The sequence below is a fragment of the Lampris incognitus genome, chromosome 4 (genome assembly GCF_029633865.1).
Source record: "Lampris incognitus isolate fLamInc1 chromosome 4, fLamInc1.hap2, whole genome shotgun sequence".
Lineage (NCBI taxonomy): Eukaryota > Metazoa > Chordata > Actinopteri > Lampriformes > Lampridae > Lampris > Lampris incognitus.
In genome coordinates this window covers 64,047,907-64,070,911 of record NC_079214.1, presented here as the reverse complement: position 1 = coordinate 64,070,911, position 23,005 = coordinate 64,047,907, and the positions used below count along the sequence as shown (strand labels likewise).

General features: G+C 42.7%; 1 protein-coding gene across 1 annotated transcript in view; it reads right to left on the bottom strand.

Annotated features, from left to right (window-relative positions):
- zdhhc1 (zinc finger DHHC-type containing 1) overlaps positions 1–23,005 on the bottom strand; it is a 47,324-nt gene that overhangs the window by 5,617 nt on the left and 18,702 nt on the right. The window contains exon 10 of the mRNA XM_056278875.1: positions 19,006–19,108. Within this exon, the coding sequence (XP_056134850.1) occupies positions 19,006–19,108 (103 nt within the window). The remainder of the gene's footprint in view (positions 1–19,005; positions 19,109–23,005) is intronic.

The window sequence follows — 23,005 nt, the reverse complement described above, 5'->3', positions numbered from 1 at the left end:
TTGTGGTTTTCATTCCCCACATTCTCTTCAATCTCGATTTCAAGGTCTTTATATTTCGTCAGTTTTTCAGTTACTTTTACTGAGGTGTTCCTTTCAGTCGGGATGAACATGTCGATGAGTAGGCAGCTTTTTTCTTTTTTGTTCTTCATGATAGTGTCTGGTGTGTTGGCCTTTATCTCACAATCTGTCTGTATTGGCATGTCCCATAAGATCGTGATGTCGTCTTTTTCTGTTACTGTTTGGGGCTTGTGCTTGTACCATTTTTCTTTTGTGTTGATGTTGAATTCCTTGCAGATGTTCCAGTGCAGGTATGTGGCAGCCTTGTTGTGTCTTTGTAGGTATTCAGTTTTGGCCAGCTCAGGGCATCCTGCCATGATATGGTCAGTGGTTTCCTGGAATTGACCACATATCCTGCACACTGGGTCTGTGCCATCTTTGAGGATTTTGCTCCTGTAGTAATTGGTCTTGATGGCCTGGTCTTGGGCAGCGATGATAAAGCCCTCTGTTTCGGATTTCAGCCCAGCTGTTTTGAGCCATTGGTTGGTCATATGTTGGTCTTATTATTGTTATTATTATTATTATTATTAGTAGTAGTAGTATTTCAAGTCAGGTCAGCCTTTGCTTCTACCATTATGACAGTAGATGGTACTATCTGCGTCTGTTTACTACTGCCTTGTAGATTTGCCTCTTTAGGCAAAGACTAGGGGAAGGTAACTCCGAATTCAAATCTAAGAAGGCGCTGGCAGCAGGGCGTGCTTGATGGTGTTTGCGGCAGAACAGCCCAAAAGGATCATGAGCCCTATCGGACCAGTGGCACAAACATCAGATGGCATGCAGAGGAACCACTCCGTTGGTCAATGGATGGCATCACTTAACAAGTAAGCTGTCACTGCGGGGCAACCTCTTTATCTACTGAGCCCATTGCACTATGGTGTACCACTTAGGAATGAGTTCTGAGGTCCACAGAGACTGTGTGGCGGGGGCATGACACCGGCTGTCTTAACTACTCTGCAGGGTGTGATGTGAGGAGAGCTCGATGGGAAAGCGTTTGTGAGGAGAGCGTTTCTGTACAAAGTCCTATGGCGACAGAATGAATGTGATGGTAGCAGGCTTAAGGAGCTGGAAGCTACTAGCAGGACCTCTCCACATAGGCGACTCACATGTGATGGTCGCAACTCCGTTGAATCCTGGGTAACAACAGGGTTGAGGCAGCTGTGTGAGGGTCCGGGCAGCCCTTTTCAGGGAAAGCACTGCCTGCTCCATAAGGGGGAGACCCTAGAAAAGGTGGGGTACAAAAAGCTTGCTCAGAATCTACCTGGCTGGTCCGCCGCGGCCAGCGGGTCTTCATTTCAGCGGGCGAAAATGCAAGAAATTGAAACTGACTATTGCTACATGGAATGTTCGGACCATGTTGAACAACCACACCAGACCTGTGAGAAGAACTGCATTGACTGCTAAGGAGCAAGAAAGATACCACATTGACATTGCGGCGCTCCAAGAAACAAAGATCGACGGCCAAGGACAAGTATAAGAGCGCAACTACACCTTCTTCTGGACTGGAAGGGCCGATGCTGGAGTGGCCTTTGCCATTACCAACAGAATTGCGTCCAGATTGCCCACTCTACCATTAGGAATTTCTGAGAGGATTATGAGTCTCCGAGTCCCTGTGGGGGGAGAACGCTTATCACTCATCAATGTGTATGCTCAAACCATGGCATATCCAGATGAAGACAAGGAATTTTTCTACCAGAAATTGGCTGAAGTAGTGGACAGTGTACCAAGCGCAGGCAAGCTTCTCATTTTAGGAGACTTCAGTGCAAGGATAGGCAATGACCACTTAACCTATGAGGGTATCATCGGAAAGTTTGGCGAGGGCAAGAAGCATACCAATGGCGACCTTAATGCTGAATTTCTGTGATGAGCATGACCTGTGTATCACAAACACCTTCTTCTCTCATCCCGAAAAGAACTACTTGACCTGGATGCATCCAAGATCAAAGCATTTCCATTTGTTAGACTATGTTGTGACTCGCAGGGCAATCTCAACAGAAGTACCCTCAACAAAGGTGATGCATGGGAAGTAATGCTCAACTGATCACTACCTGGTCCGAACACAGTTGCGAATGAAACTAAAGATGAAGTCATGAAAAACACCCTGTCAAGCACCGAAGAAACTGGATACCAACAAGCTAGCAAGTCAAGTCAAGTCAAGTTTATTTATATAGCACATTTAAAACAACCACAGTTGAACAAAGTGCTGCACAAGTTTAAAATACAATCTAAAATAAGTGACACATATGAATATAAAATATAGGTAAAAAAGACAATAAAATAAAGAAATTAAAAAGTAAACAATAAAACATAAGAGTACAAGTATATTTACACAATAAAATCAGTGTCAAGCTCAACTTGAATTGAATGCCAGTGAGAAGAGGTAGGTCTTTAACAAAGATTTAAAAGTCTGTAGGGTCTGAGCAGATCTTGTGTGTACTGATAAGTTGTTGCAGAGATCAGGGCAGCCACTGCAAAGGCTCTGTCGCCCCTATTCGTAAGCCTGGATCTTGGAACATGTAAGAGCATCTGGTTTGTTGACCTGAGTGCTCTAACTGGTGTATGATGATGTATTAGCTCAGATAAATAAGATGGTGCCAGCCCATTTAAAGACTTAAAAACAAGTAATACAATCTTAAACTGGATCCTAAAACAAACAGGAAGCCAATGAAGGGAGGCCAGTACAGGCGTTATGGGATGTCCTTTTTTTTCCTGTCAGCAGGTGAGCAGCTGCATTTTGTACAAGCTGCAGGCGACAAAGCGACGACTGAGCTACGCCAACATACAGTGAGTTACACTAATCCAAACGAGAGGTAATAAATGCATGAATTACCCTTTCAAGATCATTTGGCGGGAGATAGGCCTTTATTAGCAACCACAGAACATCAAATGAGACTAGTTGCAGCAATCACATCTGCTCTTCAAGATGAAGGAAGGGTTGCAACAGGCGCAAGTAACGTTGAAGAATGCTGGGCACAAATGAAAGAGACCATCTATAATTCAGCAAAAGAGGTGCTTGGTCATCCAAAAAGAAAATCGCCTGACTGGTTCCCGGATCAAGATGAAGCAATCCAAGAACTGCTACAGGAAAATGCTTCACAATGCCCACCTGAAAGAGAACTCAGAGGAGTCAATCGGCCTTCAAGGCAACAAAAGCCAAAGTTCAGAAGGAGATTAGGGTGATGGACAAGTGGTGGAGCAAGAAAGCAGAAGAGCTGCAGGCCTTAGCAGATCGAAATGATAGGCATGGCCTCTTCTCTGTGCTGAGAGCCATCTACAGCCCAAGAAGCAATACGATATTACCAGTAAAAACGGCGGATGGAAGTAAGCTGTGTACTGACCTGAAAGAGATCACAGAAAGATGGAAAGAGCACTTCTGCACCCTCTTGAATCAAGAAGGATCAGCAGATCCAAATGCATGCCAGTGGCTTACAAGAAGGCCGATAAAAGAAGACCTCTGTGAGCTGATCACAATGACTGAAGTAGAGAAAGCACTTAAAGACATCAGAAGTGGGAAGGCACCAGGACAAGATGGCATCCCATCAGATACCCTGAAGCATGGCGGCTCAATACTTAAGTCAAAGCTACTAAAGCTCTATAATGCCAGCTGGCAGAACCTATGCCTTCCTCAAGACTTCAAAGATGTTTTGATTGTGACCATCTACAAGAAGAAGGGTGAACGAAGCAATTGTGGGAACCACCGTGGGATCTCACTTCTGTCGACTGCTGGAAAGGTCCTGGCTAAGATCATACTGAACTTGATAAAGATCCTTTCAGAAGAAGTGTTGCCTGAAAGCCAGTGTGGTTTCAGATCTGGTAGATCCACCACAGATATGATCTTCAACCTGAGTCAACTCGAACAGAAAGCGACCGAACAGCACCAGTCACCTTACATTGTTTTTGTAGACCTTTCAAAAGCATTTGACACTGTTGACAGAGAGACACAGTGGAAAGTGCTAGAGACTTGTGGCTGCCCCCAGAAACTGATCAGCATCATCAGACTTTTCCACGATGATATGACAGGGAAAGTATCAATTGAGGAGACATCAGTGATGCTTTCAACATCAAGCATGGAGTGAAGCAGAGATGTGTGCTTGTACCAACCCTATTCACGTTATATCTTGCTGCAGTCCTAGAAACAAAGTCAGCCAGCTGGAGGGGTGGCTTGTACATCAGGACCCAAACAGATGGAAACCTCTACAATCTCCCGAGACTCAAGGTGTCTACCAAAACAAGAGAACTCTGTGTTCAAGAGCTTCTCTATGCAGATGACTCAGCTCTGGTTGCCAATGATCCAGAGCTTCTGTACCAGCCACCTCCTCAGAAAAGCCCCAAAGAAGGTCAGCCCAGTATTTTGGTTAATGGAGGAATTTTGAAGACCACTGAGTGCTTTACCTATCTGTGCACTGCTGTGACAGATACAGACTCCGCTGACTTAGAAGTGGACAGAAGAATCCAAGTGGCCACAAAAACCTTTGGTGCCCTCCACAAACGACTTTGGTCCCACCATAACATCAGGCTGACAACAAAGATCAAAGTCTATAACACAGCTGTTCTCCCGTCTCTACTATACTCCACTGAATGCATGACCCTGTATTGCAAGCACATCAAGAAGCTCCCCAGCATACAGCTTCATCATCTGTGAAAGCTGCTGCGAATCAGATGGGAAGACAAGGTGCCCGACGTGGAAGTATTGAGACGTGCTGGTACTGTCAGTTCTGAAGCCCTAACAACAGCCTCCCAGCTAGGATGGGCCGGCCCCGTGAGAAGAATGCCAGACAACCACCTACCAAAAGAGGTTTTCTACGTGGAGCTGTGCCAGGGAAAAAGGAAGCAGGGAAGCCAGAAGCTAAGCTTCAAAAATGTGCTCAAGTGCCACATGAAGATCTGCGTCATAGATGACTCCAGCTTGGAGACAGTGGCCCTGGACAGACAGAGATGGCACTCCACAGTAAAGCAATCGAGAACAGCTGTTGAACAAAAGAGACAAGAAGCCTATGATAAGGCTCACCGTGCAAGACACAACAGACCAACTCAAACAACATTTGTCTGTGACAAATGTGGACGATATTGTCGCTCTAATGTGGGCCTGATGGCCCACAGTTGTGCTTGCCGAGCTTAAACTGCATCACAGCCATCATAATTTCGATGGACTGCCAAAGAAGATGCTATATTGCTCTGTTTGTACTGGGGGACCTGATCCTTGGTGTGGACCAATTTCTGGCGCAGCGTGTTTTGGGGTTTGAAAGCAACTGAGATGCAGTGTTTGGAAAATATGCATCTCAACTGTTCTGAAACTCCCGCCACATACGGAATTACCACTGGTTTACGCTTAGGCAGCTGTTTTCCTTCTCATCTCTTTGATCAGCTGGTGCACTGTTTGGGCATCTTCCTGGCTTTGACAAATGCCCAGTTAGGATAACCACACTTAACCAGGGTCTGTTTAATGTGGGATTTCTCTCGTTCCCCGGCTGCTGTGTCAGTGGGGACGTCGTCAGCTCGGTGGTACAGCATTCTGATGACTCCTAGTTTGTGATCCAGTGGATGATGAGAGTCCAACCTAAGTACTGATCAGTATGTGTTGGTTTATGGTAAACATCAACAATCAAATGTCCCCCATCACCAGTTGCAACTTCACAGTCCAAGAATGCTAAGCTCTCATTTTTCACATCCTCCCTGGTGAACTTGATGTGGTTGTCCACAGTTAATGTGGCTGGTGAAATGTGGTACATCCTGAGATTTAACTTTAACCCAGGTGTCATCCACAAATCTGAACCAATGGCTAGGTGGTGTACCTGCATAGGACATCAGAGCCCTCTTTTCCACTTTCTCCATATACATACAAGTTGGCCATTATAGGTGAAACTAGAGAACCAATAGCACACCCATGCTTCTGCCTATAGTACTGCCCCCTGTATGTGAAGTATGTGGATTGAAGACACAGCTTCAGGAGCAGACACACTTGGTCAGTGTTAAGGGTGGTTCTATTGCTAAAGGTTGGAGTTGTTTTGTAATTTCATACAGACTACCTCCACTGCTTCATCAACAGGAACGCATGTGAAGAGAGATGTAACATCATAAGAACATCGTTTCATCCACCTCCATAATGACGTCCCTCACATTATCCACAAAATCCATAATGTTCTGAATGTGATATTGTACCTACCACTGTGTGTGAGTGTGGGCCCACAGTTTTATTTGGTTTTACTGGTACATGTACAATTTGTCTTTACATTGATTGAGTTGACAACAGAGTTTTATTGGAAATATTAATTATTATTGAATAGAATTGGAACAGGCTTTGAGCCATTTGTTCATACATATTGTGACATTGTCTATTATTATTATTATTATTATTGACTGTTGATAATTGCAAACTACAAATATTTTACATTAACATCTGGTTAATAAATACCTACCTTTTGGTATATTTGAATTTAAAGCAAATGTGTTGCGTCATAGACATTTAAAATAGACAATTCATAGTGGTATTAAAATATAAATACATTTAAAGGTTTAAAAGGAAGTCATATTCAAACTACTTCCACCCAGTTAATGGAGGCACCGCCAATAGTTATAACTAAGTTAAGAATTAAGAAACACTTGGTAACAATTTAAACAGTGTATTACTTCAGGTAATAGCACCAATTATTTAAAGCAGAACCCAGGCCCCACCTACATGGTAAGGGTTACAAATGTAACACCTTCATGACCTTTTTTAATGCCAACATTGAAAATATTCATCAGCAATTGACCTCTTCGAACAATACTGCATACAGTTCATCTTATTCACCCTTCTATGTTCCCCTCTCTTCTTCACTATCTAGTTTTAAAATACCAACTGTTGCTGAAATATCTGGTCTTGTTTGCAAATCCAAATCATCTACCTGTCAGTTAGACCCCCCTTCTTACTTATTTACTAAAAGCCTGTCTAACTTCTCTGTCCTCTAATAACCGATATGGTATACCTCTCTCACAGGAGAGAGGTGAAGATGAGAGTGCAGGCAGGGTGGAGTGGGTGGAGAAGAGTGTCAGGAGTGATTTGCGACAGAAGGGTACCAGCAAGAGTTAAAGAGAAGGTTTACAAGATGGTAGTGAGACAAGCTATGTTATATAGCTTGGAGACAGTGGCACTGATGAAAAGACAGAAGGCGGAGCTGGAGGTGGCAGAGTTGAAGATGCTAAGATTTTCACTGGGAGTGACAAAGAATGACAGGATTAGGAATGATTATATTAATGAAAACTACAGTTCCATCAAGCTCTGCTAAAGTTATTCAAGCCTTTATGGACGAATTCTCACTTTCAGACCCATGGCGTTTTTATAATCCGTCTGACAAGGCGTATTCTTTTTTCTCTCATGTCCATCACACCTTCACACGTATTGATTATTTCTTAATTGACAATCAGCTTATTCCATCAGTATTATCCTGCTCATATGACGCCATTGTTATATCAGACCACGCCCCAGTCATTATGGACTTGCAAATCAAAGGTTGTGATAATACCCGTCCATCCTGGGGACTGAATACTGGCCTGTTATCAAATGAAGATTTTGTAAATTTTGTTTCTCAACAGATAGATTTTTTTCTAGATGTTAATAGGACACCAGGGATCTCAGCCTCCTTATTGTGGGAGACGCTGAAGGCATATTTGAGGAGGGGAATTATTTCTTATTGTGCCCATGACGGTAGAGTCAGAAAGAGGAAACTAACAAACTTGACTGAACAGATCACGCAGATTGACAATACCTACTCTATAGCCCCTTCACCAGATTTGTATAAGGAGCGTTTTCTACGACAAGCAGAATTTGATGTTCTCTCCACAACTCACACTGAGCGATTACTGTTTAAGTCCAGATATGCTTACTATGAGTTTGGTGACAAGGCAAGTAAATTGCTAGCTCACCAATTAAGACAGGAAGCAGCTTCTCACCAGATCCCTCAAATTCAGACTCCAGCAGGTATAACCACTGACCCCAAACAGATTAATGATCAATTTAAACAATTTTACTCCTCTCTTTATATGGCAGAGTGACCAGACGATCCATCTGCTTTTGACAATTTTTTTGAATCTCTAGATATTCCTACGATTGACTCTGACTCAGCTGAGGAGCTAGATGTTCCTATAACTGTGAAGGAGCTTTACAAGGCTGCTCATGCCATGCAGGCGGGTAAATGTCCTGGTCCTGATGGATTTCCGATTGAATTTTATAGGAAGTTTTTTGATAAATTAGCACCAGTTCTTATTGACATGTACAATGAATCTTTTCACTCATCAACTACCACACACACTCACTCAGGCTTCAATCTCTCTAATTTTGAAAAAGAACAAGGACCCTCTCTCCTGTGGAAGCTACCGCCCAATAAGCCTATTATCAGTGGATCTGAAGCTGCTCTCCAAACTACTGGCTATGCGTCTAGAAACTGTCTTACCCTCTATTATTTCCCCTGACCAGACCGGTTTTATACAAAACAGATATTCTTTCTTTAACACTAGGAGACTTCTTAATGTTATGTACAACCCCTCCACTTCATCTCTGTCGGAGGCCGTGATCTCACTCGATGCGGAAAAGGCCTTTGACCGCATTGAGTGGGACTACCTTTTCGGTACCTTAGAGAAGTTTGGCCTAGGTGACACTTTTATTAGCTGGGTAAGACTGCTTTCTACCTCTCCCACAGCCTCAGTTAGGACCAATAACACCTACTCTGACTACTTTCCTCTTTCTCGCTCTACCAGGCAGGGCTGCAATCTGAGTCCGTTGCTATTTGCAGTTGCAATTGAACCATTGGCCATTGCCCTTAGGACTAGTCCTCTTATAACTGGCATTAAGTAATTCGGAGTTGAGCAGAAGACCTCGCTTTATGCTGATGATTTGTTATTGTATGTCTCTAATCTCCCCATCTCTATTCCTGCTGTCATTGACATTTTTAGCCTGTTTGGTAAAATATCAGGCTATAAACTTAATCTAGACAAAAGTGGGTTATTTCCGTTAAATGCAGAGGCCCGTAACTATCCCCTGCACACTCTGCCTTTTAAAATTAACACATGTGGCTTTACTTATCTTGGCATTCATTTCCCAGATAAATTTGCAGACTTATTTAAATTTAATTTTTCCCCTTTATTAACAAAACTACAAAAAGACTTTGAACATTGGTCATTACTACACCTGTCGTTGTCTGCAAGAGTTAATTCTGTTAAGATGAACTCCTTGCCCAAATTCTCATACCTGTTTCAGTCTCTACCCATTTTTCTTACACAGTCATTTTTCCATAAAATTGATAAATTGGTGTCTGAATTTATCTGGGACGGTGAAGTTCCTCGGCTTAGTAGACCCTTACTACAAAGACCAAAATCTCTGGGAGGCCTTGCTCTACCAAACTTTAAATTTTATTATTGGGCAGCCAATATCAGGATGCTGCAACACTGGGCTCGGTTGGAGAACTCCCCTTCTCCTCCTGCATGGTTGGCTTTGGAAGCGGCCTCTTCTGATCCCGCTTCCTTGACAGCTCTTGCACATAATCCCTTACAGTTCTCCTGCTCCCCCCACTCTAATAGTATTATTGTGAAGTAGACACTCAGGGTCTGGAGTCAGTTTAAATGACCTTTTGGCTTACAATCTTTTTCTTTACTAGCTCCAATTGCAGCCAACCCTGTTTTCCCACCTTCTATAATGGATAGGGCTTTATTCTCCTGGTCCACACTTGGTATTGGAACTTTCAAAGATCTATATATAGAAAAGGTCTTTGCATCATTCGAACAGTTATCTGAAAAGCACTCCCTACCAAGGTCACACTTTTTTAGATACTTACAAGTCCGCAGTTTTATCCGTAATATTAGTCCACAGTTTCCCAATCTCCTGGATTCTGTCCCTATTGACTCTCTCTTGACACCTGTACCTTGTACAAAGGGGATGATTTCTGTTATTCATATTCTGATTTCTTCATTACGCCCTTCCTCTCTACAAAACATTAAGAGCCAGTGGGAGGAGGACCTGGGTGAGGAGATTACAGGGGACCTATGGGAGTTAATTCTACGCCGGGTCCACTCCTCTTCAATTTGTGCCAGACATGGGCTGATACAACGTAAAATTGTTCACGGCACACACTTAACCAAGGTTAGACTTTCCAAGATCTATGACAACATTGATCCCACCTGTGACAGATGCCATCAGGCCCCGGCCACATATAGCCACATGTTTTGGTCATGTCCTTCTTTACATAGTTTTTGGTCTGAAATTTTTGAATCAATTTCTAATAGCATTGATATTCCTATTAGGCCGACAGCCCTAACAGCTTTCTTCGACAGCATCGGACAAAGAGGAGCTTACTGTCCGTCTGGCTCTCATTAATGCTAGATCGCTAGCCAATAAGACGTTCCTGCTAAATGACTTCTTTACTTCTCGGGAATTGGATTTTATGTTTCTGACGGAGACCTGGCTTCACGCTGGTGAGTTCACCCCATTTTCTGAACTTCTTCCCCCTGACTGTTTATTCATCAGCTCGCCTCGGACCACTGGCAAAGGTGGAGGTCTAGCTTCTGTATTTAAATCCAGCTTCCACTGCCGACAGACTCCGTCTGATAGCTTCTCCAGCTTTGAGCTGCAACTTTTTGAAATAAAGTGTAATTGTCCCGTGCTGCGCGCAGTGGTCTACCGTCCACCAAAATTCAATAAGGACTTCATTCGGGAATTCACAGACTTTGTGGCGGGGACTATAGTGAACTACGACAGTTTCTTAATTGTTGGTGATTTTAATATCCATGTCTGTTGTGAATCCAGACCTCTGCTCAAAGACTTTTTGAATCTTATTGACTCTTTTAATCTCACTCAATTGGTGACTGGTCCGACGCATGAGAAGGGTCACACACTGGACCTTGTGTTGGCCTTTGGTTTAAGTGTATGCATCACTGAAATATGTGATACACGTATATCGGACCTTTGCCTGTGTTATTTACTGTGACGCTGCCTTGTTCTCAGGTTAAATCGCGCGCCCCGGCACGCTCCCTGCACACAATTAACCCTTTGACGGCGTCTCAGTTTTCTGTTGCTTTTAAAGATTCTATGCTTCACACCCTGGATGACTCTTATAATCTCAGTGCTGATGACATTACCACTCTTTTTAACTCTACCTGCACTGACATACTGGACTTGGTTGCTCCTGTTAGAACCAAACACCCTAAACCAGTGATAAAGCCATGGCTCAATGACACCACACGCGCTCTTAGACGCACATGTAGACGTGCTGAGAGAAAGTGGAAGAAAGACAAACTTCATGTCTCCTTAGGAATTCTAAGAGACTGCTTATCAGAGAGCCGTTAAATCTGCAAAAACACAGTTTCTATTGAACCTTGTGTCCAACAATTCTCATAGGCTTCAGGTTCTTTTTAATACTATTAACTCTCTTATAAATCCATGTGAGTCTCCTTGCATCGTGCCAATGCCCACACTCTGTGAAGAATTTCTTAAAGTTTTTACAGATAAGATCTCTGCTATTAGGGCCTCACCATCCTCTTTGGCCTCAGATCCTGCTATTTATTCTATGTGCCCAGCTGTCTTCGAGCAGTTTGAGCCCGTGTCCCCCTCCTTTATATCTGAGGTAGTTAACCATTTGAGGCCTTCAGATTGCCCCCTTGACAGTATTCCACCCAGACTGCTAAAAGATGTTTTTACCACTGTTGGTTCTTGTATTGTAAATTTGATAAACACCTCTCTTCTCTCAGGCTGTGTTCCTGCTGCCTTCAAACATGCTGTAGTACAGCCCCTCATCAAAAAGAGCAATCTTGATCCCTCTGTTCTTTCTAATTTTAGGCCGATTTCTAAGCTGCCTTTTCTTTCAAAAGTCTTAGAGAAAGCAGTTTATGTACAATTACAAATGCACCTAGAAATTAATGGCATTTGTGGAAAGTTCTGGTCTGGTTTTAAATCACGCCACAGCACTGAAACCGCCCTTTTAAGAGTTTTTAATTATCTTCATTTAACTGTGGACTCTGGGAACTCTGCTGTTCTAGTGCTTTTGAACCTGACTGCTGCCTTTGACATGGTTGACCATAATATTCTTTTATCATGTCTTGAGCTATGTGTAGGCATTAAAGGTACTGTCCTAGAATGGTTCAAGTCTTACCTGTCAAATAGAAGCTTTTCTTTTCTTTTCCCCCAGGGCTCCATTTTGGGCCCCATTCTCTTCTCATTGTCTATGCTGCCCTTGGGGTCCATTTTAAAAAAAAACATAATATGTCTTTTCATTGTTTTGCTGATGATTTGCAAATCTATCTGCCTATAAAAACAAACAGCAGAGATTCTATACAGGCTTTGCTGAGTTGTTTAAAGGATGTCAAAACATGGATGGAGTTAAATTTCCTGAAATTAAATCAAAATAAGACTGAAATTATTGTATATGGACAGCCTGATCTGCTGGATGGTTATGATAGTGCTCTTGGCCCTTTAGCTTCCTAGCGTCACTCTTCTGTTAGGAATCTTGGGGTGATTTTTGACAGCTCTTTTACCTTTGACAAACAAATAAGCTCAGTAGTCAAAACAAGTTTTTTTCAATTACGACTTCTGGGAAAAGTAAAGGCCTATCTCCCTCCAAATGATATTGAAAGGGTAATTCATGCACTTATTACCTCTCGTCTAGATTATTGTAACTCTTTGTATGTTGGCATAGCTCAGTCGTCGCTTTGTCGCCTGCAGCTTGTACAAAATGCAGCTGCTCGCCTGTGGACAGGAAAGAAGCGACGTGATCATGTAACACTTGTACTGGCCTCCCTTCATTGGCTTCCTGTCTCTTTTAGGATCCAGTTTAAGATTGTATTACTTGTTTTCAAGTCGTTAAATGGTCTGGCACCATCTTATTTATCTGAGCTAATATATTATCATACACCAGTCAGAGCACTCAGGTCAGCAAACCAGATGCTCTTACATGTTCTAAGATCCAGGCTTAAGAATAGGGGTGACAGAGCCTTTGCAGTGGCTGCCCCTGATCTCTGGAACAACTTATCAGTACACATAAGATCTGCTCAGACCCAAGAGACTTTTAAATCTTGGTTAAAGACCTACCTCTTCTCGCTGGCATTCAATTCAAGTTGAGCTAGACACTGTGATTTTATTGTAGAAATATACTTTTACTCTTGTGTTTTATTGTTTACATTTTAATTCCTTTATTTTACTTTTACATGTATTTTTATATTCATACGTGTTACTTATTTTATATTGTATTTTAAGCTTGTGCAGCACTTTGGTTCAATTGTGGTTGTTTTAAATGTGCTATATAAATAAACTTGACTTGACTTTGGTGTTCCCCCAACTGATTTGTTACTACCACGCTATAAAGTGGACTTAGTAGCATTTACGACCCTTCTAGCTAGATGGTTGATCCTATTAAAGTGGAAATCCACCGTCTCACTCTATGTGGATAAGGGATATTTTGTACTTTATTAAAATGGAGAAAGTTAGATGTGTTATAAGGGGCTCAGTGTCCAGGTGCTAAAAAACATGGGGTCCTTTTCTAGATTATATCAAAGAACAATACACTTTTGATGTTCCATAGAGGGTACTTGTTAGCTGTCCACTCCTTTTTGGACATGATGACCTGGGCACATTCTTGATCTTTGATCACTGCACTTTCTTATTTTTATTTTTTTAATATATTTTTTATTTTCCTACCTCTTTGCACAATCATTTAGGATACTGTTTAATAATGTTTATGTCTTGAATGGACATTCTTTGTATTTAATGGGTTAGGCGACCAAGCAAGCTGTTACTATAGTTGTCTTATTGTTTTTGTTTTTTGTGGGTATTACTGTGCATAATTGTCAATTTATGTCTTGATACAACATCTTGTATGTCTATGCCACTTAAAACTTCAATAAACAAAGTTCTTAAAAAAGGAATGATTATATTAGAGGGACCACTCAAGTTGGACGGTTTGGAGACAAAGCAAGAGAGGCAAGACTGAGATGGCTTGGACATGTGTGGAGGAGAGATGCTAGGTATATTGGGAGAAGGATACTGAATATGGAGCTGCCAGGGAAGAGGAAAAGAGGAAGGCCAAAGAGGAGGTTTATGGATGTGGTGAGGGAAGACATGCAGGTGGCTGGTGTGACTGAGGAAGATGCAGAAGACCGGAAGAAATGGAAACGGATGATCCGGTGTCGCGACCCCTAACGGGAGCAGCCAAAAGTAGTAGTAGATCATACATTCCTCCCTTACCTCAGGTCTTTTTCTCTCATCACTCAAAAGTGCTGCAATAACTTCAATACTCAAGAAACCTGATGCAGGCCCTAGCAATTTGAATAATTTTTGCCCAATCTCAAATTTACCATTTCTTTCTAAAATACTTCAAAGAACAGTCACACCTCAGGTACACGCTCACTTGACTCACAACAATCTGTTTGAACAATTCCAGTCTGGTTTTTGCTCCATGCACTGTACAGAGACAACCTTGGTGAAAATCACTAATAATCAGTTGATGGCAGCTGACTCTGGGCTCTTAACCATACTCGTCCTCCTTGATCTGAGTACAGCCTTTGATACCATCTCACACAACATCCTCCTAGAGATTAGCTTCCATTGGAATAACTGCCCCCCTTGACTGGTTTAGATCATATCTCTCTGGCCATACTCAGTTTGTTCAACTTAGAAATTTGAGATCACAGTCTTTTCCTGTTACTACCAGTGTTCCCCAGGACTCTGTATTGGGACCCCTCCTATTTATTATTTACCAATTACCTCTTGGCCACATTTTCAGGAAATTAGGCATTCAATTTCACTGCTATGCGGATGACACCCAGCTCTATCTATCCACCAAGTCTACCGCCACTCTTCCGCCCACTTCTCTTTCTGACTTCATACTAGAAATTAAATCCTGGTTTTCATACCACTTCCTCAAACTTAATAGTGATAAACCAAGGTCCTCCTTGTAGGTACTAAATGTACGTTGGCTAAAACTAATAGTTTTTCTCTGACTATTGACAATGCTATAGTTCCTCCATTGCTTCAGGTTAAGAGTCAAGTCAAGTCAAGTCAATTTTATTTGTGTAGCCCAATAGCACAAATTACAAGTTTGCCTCAAGGGGCTCTACAGCAACACAACATCCTGTCTTTAGACCCTTGCATTGGATATGGAACAATTCCCTAAAAAAAAAAAACCCTTTAACAGGGAGAAAAAAATAGGAAGAAACTTCAGGGAGAGCAACAGAGGAGGATCAACAGAGTATCTTTTACAATACTGTAAGAGATTTTTGTCTCGCTCCTCATTTAATGTCAGAGTGGAATTAAATAATTGCCACAACATCCAGTGTAATTGTACAGGTTTGGTTTGATTAAGAGGCTTTATATATATAAGCGTCTGGGTGTCATCTTGGACAGCACATTATCTTTTGAAGCTCACATCAACAATGTTACTCGGTCTGCATACTTCCACCTATGCAATATTAATTGTCTTCGCCCATCACTTACGCCTAACAGCACCGCCATACTCATTCACACCCTGGTTACATCCTGTATTGACTACTGCAATTCTATCCTCTTTGGTCTTCCCCTCAAGTGTAATCATAAACTTCAATTGGTCCAGAATTTAGCTGCCCATATCATCACCAGAACTCCTTCCACAGATCATATCACTCCTGTTCTTCAGCAACTCCATTGGCTCCCTGTTAAATACTGTATTGACTTCAAGATCCTGCTTCTCACCTTTAAGGCCCTTAATAAACAAACACATTTGTATCTTTCCCAACTGTTTCAAATCCACATGCCCTCCTGCACTCTCAGATCCTCCTCTGCTCTCCAACTCACTACACCATCGGCCTGCTTGACTACCATGTGGTCTAGAGCCTTCAGTCATTCTGCCCCCCACCTATGGAACTCTCCCCCACATGACATTCACAACACTCTCCTTCAACTTTTAAAGCTCATCTTCAAACTGGCATATTCAGTCTGATCCACGCTTGAATTTTGTGCAGATGATGATTTTATACTTATCTGTTAAATTTTTATTGTCTACCCTGCTTTGTTTTGATTTTATGCTGTCTGATACAGTGCTGCTTGTTTTTTAACTGTGTTCTGTAAGGTGTCCTTGAGTGCTCTGAAAGGCACCCACAAATAAAATGTATTATTATTATCCATCTATCCATCCATTGTCTTAACCGCTTATCCTGCTCTCAGGGTCACGGGGATGCTGGAGCCTTTTCCAGCAGTCATTGGGCAGCAGGCGAGGAGACACCCTGGACAGGCCTCCAGGCCATCACAGGGCTAACATATTATTATTAGTATTATTACTTCTCAACAAAGAAGAGATAATGCATCAGACCAGGACTCTGCCCGTCTACACCTAGGCCAGTGGCCACTCAAGGATGACGATATGCACATTTTTGATAGGCAGGGATGCTGGTTTGAATGGGGAGTTAAAGAGGCCATCTATGTGAAGAGGGAACGACCATCCCTGAACCGAGGGGGGGTCTAGAGTACATCTGTCACCATCTTACAATGCTGTGATTGCAACTATTCCCAAACCTCTGTGAATAGTACTTGTCCATTGTAACTCTAGTTAATGGTCACCGCAATTGCATATGAAACTGATTGTTGTTTATTGTCGTTATGCCACTGTATTGTTTATAAGGGTTGGGACATCTGCAGTCAGTTGATACTGAAGAGGTCACTTAGATGAGTAATGAAAAGTTTCTCTCAGTAAACGTTGTCCAGATGAACCGATTCAACTTTCTGTGATTTCCTTACCTGGATTATTGAGCATGCGTAAAGACACCACAAGTATATTTTAGACCTGTGGGAAAAACTGATATCTGGAAAAAGAAACGTTTCGTCAGTTTGTGTCAGAGCTGTCATTGAAAACAGGTGTTAGCAGTCAAGTTAACAGGCTACATTTGTTAAGTGGCAATTCATTTTCAACTGTCTCTTTTGGACCATATTTAGGGGTCAGTCTCCATCAAATCGGTTTTCAACTCAAGGCAAACATTGTGGTTACAGCCTTGGGAGTGCATGAGACAGGGGGTGACTAGTTAGATTACCAAATCACTTTACCCCAACAGATGACAACCTTCTCTCTTAGTATACAAAGTCCTGCTGTCAGAAAGGCAGACCTTCTTTGACTTTCTGACTCATCTAGTTGGCAATCCATCATGCTTGCACAAGGCTGTGGATGACTGGGTTTTTTTCAATATGCAACACTTCTTTTACATCAGTGGTTCCCAACCATGTGTCATGGAGTGTACCGTATTTCCCGGACTATAAGTCACTGTTTTTTTACTCGTCTGGCTGGTCCTGTGACTTGTATTCCAAAAGCAATTTACACGATGTAATTTTATGGGACGAATACACTGCATTTCAAATAGGGCACTGTTTATAATCTTGACTCAATTGAAAATACTGTACCATAGTGATGCGCAGGTCGGGCAGGTTTGGGTAAGCTTACCAGAAAAAAAATCACGAATTCGGGTGGGCAGGTCAAAAAGTCACACAGCAGCGCTCCAAGTACGTTATCAGTAACTTACAGAAACACTACGTGCAATAGGCTAGGCTGTGCATTACAAGTCCACCTTCTCTCTCACTCTTTCTCTATAATACATCGCATATAATTTGCATGTGTTTTAGAGTGTTGAAGCTTCACTTATGAGTTTTTTTTTCCCTACGTAGTATCCATAGATTTTGTTTACACCACCAAAACACTTTTTGGTCAGAAAGAAGAGGCTTGTGTGTGGGTGTGGGTGAGCGAGAGAGAAAGTTCATGTCTTTAATAACAGGTTACTTGTTTTGCTGCTATTCAACAATAAAGAACACTGTTTGGAACAGTTTGTGTGTGTATTTAGTAGCCTAGACCCAGATGCTGCTAGGCTAAGATACAAAAGGCTGTGCCTTGCCATCAGTGTATTATGCTGGGCAAACAGCCCAAAAGCAAAATAATGCAACACTGCTCACTTTGCTAGCCTGGGCTACACTTGGAGGTTTGCGGGTCGGGTCGAGTGGTTAACTAATGCATATTTTAGCAGGCTGGGCAGTGCGGATTGGCTATCATAAAGGGTCGGGTGGGTGTGGGTATTAAAAAACCCTGACCCGCGCATCACTAGTGTATCACCATATAAATGCGACTTATATAACGAAGCAACTTACATGTTATTTTCCTCAAAACATGTTTTTTGCTGAGTGCGACTTGTACTCCGGTGCAACTTGTCTTCCAGGAAACACAGTATGTATGTAGGTTTTCATTCCAACCCATCAGTACAAGCAGCTGATTTCACAGACTGATTTGACTCGCTGTCTGGCTAACTCAGCCACTGAGGATGCACAAGCCAGTACATTCTTAGTGCCAGTCCCGAGCCCAGATAAATAGGGGGGGTTGCGTTAGGAAGGGCATCCGGCGTAAAACCTTTGCCAAATCAAATATGTGAATCAGCTACAAAAGCGCTATATAAAATGCAACTTGACTGACTGATCATAACATAAATCTGATTTCCATACCGGATCAGTCGAGGCCCTGGTTACCAACGACTGCCACCAGTACTGTTGCCCGTAGGGTGCCGGCTGAAACTATGCTACTGCTGAGTGAAAGAGAAGGAGAAGGGGAAGGCATGTCAAGAGGCAACAGGAGAGGAGGAAGGGTAGGAGTGTGGTGGTACGAGTCAGATCTTTGAATGTCAGCACTATGACTGGTAAAGGGAGAGAGCTGGCTGATATGATGGAGAGCAGGAAGGTGGATGAAGGTGTGTTACTCAGTGAAATCAGCTGTCGTAGTGTAATGTTGAAAGAACCTGCATACACACGGCCCTCAACAGCATATGGTAGTGGAAAACTGTTTCACATACTGACTTAATTGGATTTCACACAGGCCACAGCTGACAGTGATGTCATGTTACAATGTTTACTCAATGGTAACCATGGTGACAGTATTTTTGTTTGTGTGTTAAGTGTGTGTAACTCCGTTTATTTGTACGTGTGTGTGTTGTCACCTGTGTGCGTCTGTGTGATGTTTTGTTCTCTGTAGAGACAGTGGTCAAAGCCTCCTTCCCAATGTGACTTGATGTGCTCCTCACTCTCCCATTAGCATGGAGGCTGACACACACACACAAACATACACAAACACAGAAAAGCACAAACACACATTTAAATATTAAGATTTAATAGCCATTCAGAGAGCTCATTATTGACACCAGGCTGAGTCTGATTGGTTGATAAGAGACCAGCAGATAAAATAGCAAGCTTATAACATTTTTTGTCTGTTTGTGCATGTGTTTCCCTCACTAAAACTGAAACTAGTGTGCGCATCATAGCTGCAGGTCTGTGCAGTGACTAACCCAAGTGGTTCCTCTCCCTCGACAGGTCAGCCAAGTTGTCCACTGCACATTGTGATTCCTTCTCTCTGTCACTGAGTTCACTGGACTATTAGTCACTAATCCTGTTTCCTGTACAGAAAACAGTCTCCATGGTTATGGAGGGGGGGACTTATTCACCAGGACTGTGTGTCATGAAATGGCACTGAAAGTTGTTTTTTGCCCTTTTCTGAAAGATTTAAGGACGCAGCCTCTAGTTCAACAAGGAGTTAAGACTACATCTCTTCTCCACAGGTCAGCCCACCTTCCTGCCAACAAAGAGTGACTACACAGAGGCATGGTGGTGTCTCACAGGACATGCTCTGTAGATTAAGCCGACCATGTTGATCATCTGGACAGCTTTGTTCAACTAACGGACACTAGACAGTAGGGCATTCACAACTGCTCCATTTCAGTAGTCGCCAACTACTCCCAAAATGTAGTCGAGTAGTTGATTAATCACGGGAGACATTTTTTTCACCCAATATCAACGATCAATTCTCGTCAAAAAGTGCTCAAATACCACCAGTAAAGGGTTAACCAATGTAAGTGGGACCAACCTGGGGGTAGATCAAATAGCAGAGTCCTCAACTGGCTCTGAGAGACTGTTTACAAATGAGCCGCAATCTGATGGACTAAACCCTCAGCAAGCCTGTGTGAGCTGAAGGGACTGACTGTAGTAACATGACTGCTTTCTTGTAGCTGTTTCGGTTTAACGAGTGACCGTGTTAAAACAACTCAATCCAACTTTTTTTTACCTTAAGTAACAGCTTCAAAATAATTTTGATGGTACACTGACTTGTAATAGGGAGAATGGTGCCTCTTTCATCCCCACTCTGCACCCCGAACGCCTGCTCTTGCACTATGTAACTTGAGTTATGCAGGTACGATCTCCCGCGAGCGACATTTTCTTTCCTAGGCTGGCTAGGTCAGTGTGCCATCAAAATGATTTTGGAGCTGTTATTTTAAGGTTAAAAAGTTGCATAATGTTGCTTTAACTGGTGACTTTCAGCCTAGTGCATCCATGGTTGTCGTGGTGATGGCAGCTGTTGAAAAGCCCAAAATAATCTTAAATTGAGTGTTCAATTCATCTGGTCCTTTTTTTCCTACATTATGTAAATTAAATAGTGTTGCCAAAAAGAAGTATTCATATTTCTTGACGTTACTTTTGATGTGGGGAAGAACAGATTAGCAGAGCAGCTAGCGTCTAATGAGGAACTTGACATAACATTACAACTTAAATGACTGAATATGGGTCACATTCCAAATGAGGATAATATAAAATACAGCCGCACTGCCAGCTACCGTTTGTTTCCCACATCCTAAGAAATGTTACGAGAGGTGAATGAGTCTTGCTGAGCACAATTTAACTTAGGTAAATGTCTTGATGCATGCTCAGTAATCCGGGTGAGGAACTCACAGGAAGTTGAACCAGTTCATCTGGACACAACGTTTATTGGGAGAAACATTTCATTACTCATCTAATGCCCCTTTTACACTACATGGTACCGGCTCAACTCGACTCACTTCTGTGTCGTTTTCCATAACCGTAACAGTACCCTCTCAGTGTAGCTGGTCGTCATAGCGGCGCCTGGTTTTCAATTTCAAAATGTACTTTTAAGATGACTCCGCTCAGACCGCTTCGGTATTTAAAAATGCTGGGTGATATCCCATGTGCTCACTGATGACACAGTGATGCAAAATGATGCAGTGACACATTTCTCCGACCAATCAGAGGTCTGCTTTGATTTTGGTACCCGCTCCAGTTTTTTTGGAACCTCAACAAAGTGGTACCAGAAAAGTGGTAACAGTTACCAAAATGCCAGTACTTTCCAGTAATGGAGAACAAAAAAGGGCGAGTCAAGTCGAGTTGAACTGGTGCCATGTGGTGGAAAAGGGGCATAAGTGACCTCTTCAGTCTCAACTGACTGGCGGTATCCCCTCCCTTACAAACAGCACACTTGCATAATGACCAAACCAATGAATGGTTTCATATAAAAACTGCCACGACCATTGACTAGAGTTTTAATGGAAGTACTATTCTACTACAAAGGATTGGGGAATAGTTGCAATCACAGCATTGTAAGATGGCAACAGATATACCCCCCCCCTTTCAGTTCAGGGATGGTTGTTCCCTCTTCACATAGATGGCCTCTTTGACTCCCCATTCAAACCAGCATTCCTCCCTATCAAGGATGTGCACATCCTCATTCTTGAAAAGAGTGGCCACTGGCCTGTAGATGGGTGTAGACGGGCGGAGTCCTGGCCTGACATGTTAGCTCTTCTGTGTTGAGTAAGTACTGCCAGTACTTAACGTTTGACTCTCATCATCCTTTTGAACACAAACTAGGAGTCATCAGGACGCTGTACCACTGAGCTGACAACGTCCCCACTGACACAGCGGCCAGGGAAGGGGGCAAACCCCACATTAAACAGGCCCTGGTTAAGTGTGGTTATCCTAACTGGGCGTTTGTCAAAGCCAGGAAGATGCCCAAACAGTGCACCAGCCGATCGAAAAGAGCAGAAAGACAACAGCTGTCTAAGTGTAAACCAGTGGTGATTCTGTATGTGGCAGAACAGTTGTCAGAACAGTTGAGACGTGTATTTTCCAAACACCATGTTCTCAGTTGCTTTCAAACCCCAAAGCACGCTGTACCAAGAAATTAGTCCACCCTGAAGATCGGGTCACCCCAGCACAAACACAGCAATATAGTGTACTCTGTTAAGTGCCGGGAGGTATGCCGTGACTTGTAAATTGGGGAAATCAAGCAGATGCTGGCGAAAAGGATGGCACAACACAGAAGACCTAACACGTCAGGCCAGGACTCTGCCCGTCTACAGGCCAGTGGCCACTCTTTCAAAGATGAGGATGTGCACATCCTTGGTAGGAAGGAACGCTGGTTTGAATGGGGCGTCAAAGAGGCCATTTATCTGAGGCGGGAACGACCATCCCTGAAACGGGGTGGGGGGGTGGGGGGTACATCTGGCGCCATCTTACAATGAAGTGATTGCAACTATTCCCCAGCCCTCTGTGAATAGTACATATGTCCATTGTAACTCCAGTTAATGGTCACTGCAATTTGCATATGAAACCGATCGTTGGTTATGCACCTGTGCTGTTTATAAGGGTGGGGATACCCGCAGTCAGTTGAGACTGAAGAAGTCACTTAGATGAGTGATGAAATGTATTTTCCCAATAAACATTGTGTCCAGATCAACTGACTCAACTTACATAAATGGTAAGCATAGATAACAAACACGGATGAGTGTATATTTAAAACTGATTAAAGTAAGACAAAGGCTTTTAGGAGGACACCATGAGTTGTCTTTGTGTTATCAACAGCTGCTGTCACTAAAGTCACCAGTTAACATGGTCACTAGTTCAACCAAAACAAAGGGAAAGTGGGAGTCTTACCTTCTCTGAATACTTTAAATTGTTTATGTGACATGGCATAACGTAGAAAATGACTGTTTAAACAGAAACAAATGTTAGAACCACATCGCCCCCAGCTGCATATCTGCTGTAGATGCATTGTCACTGCTTAATTACGCCATGGTGCTAAAACCACCGATGAACGATTGGTCTACAACCATGCACAGTGTGGACTAGGGGTTTTGCTAGTCGACTGCTCTGTGAGAC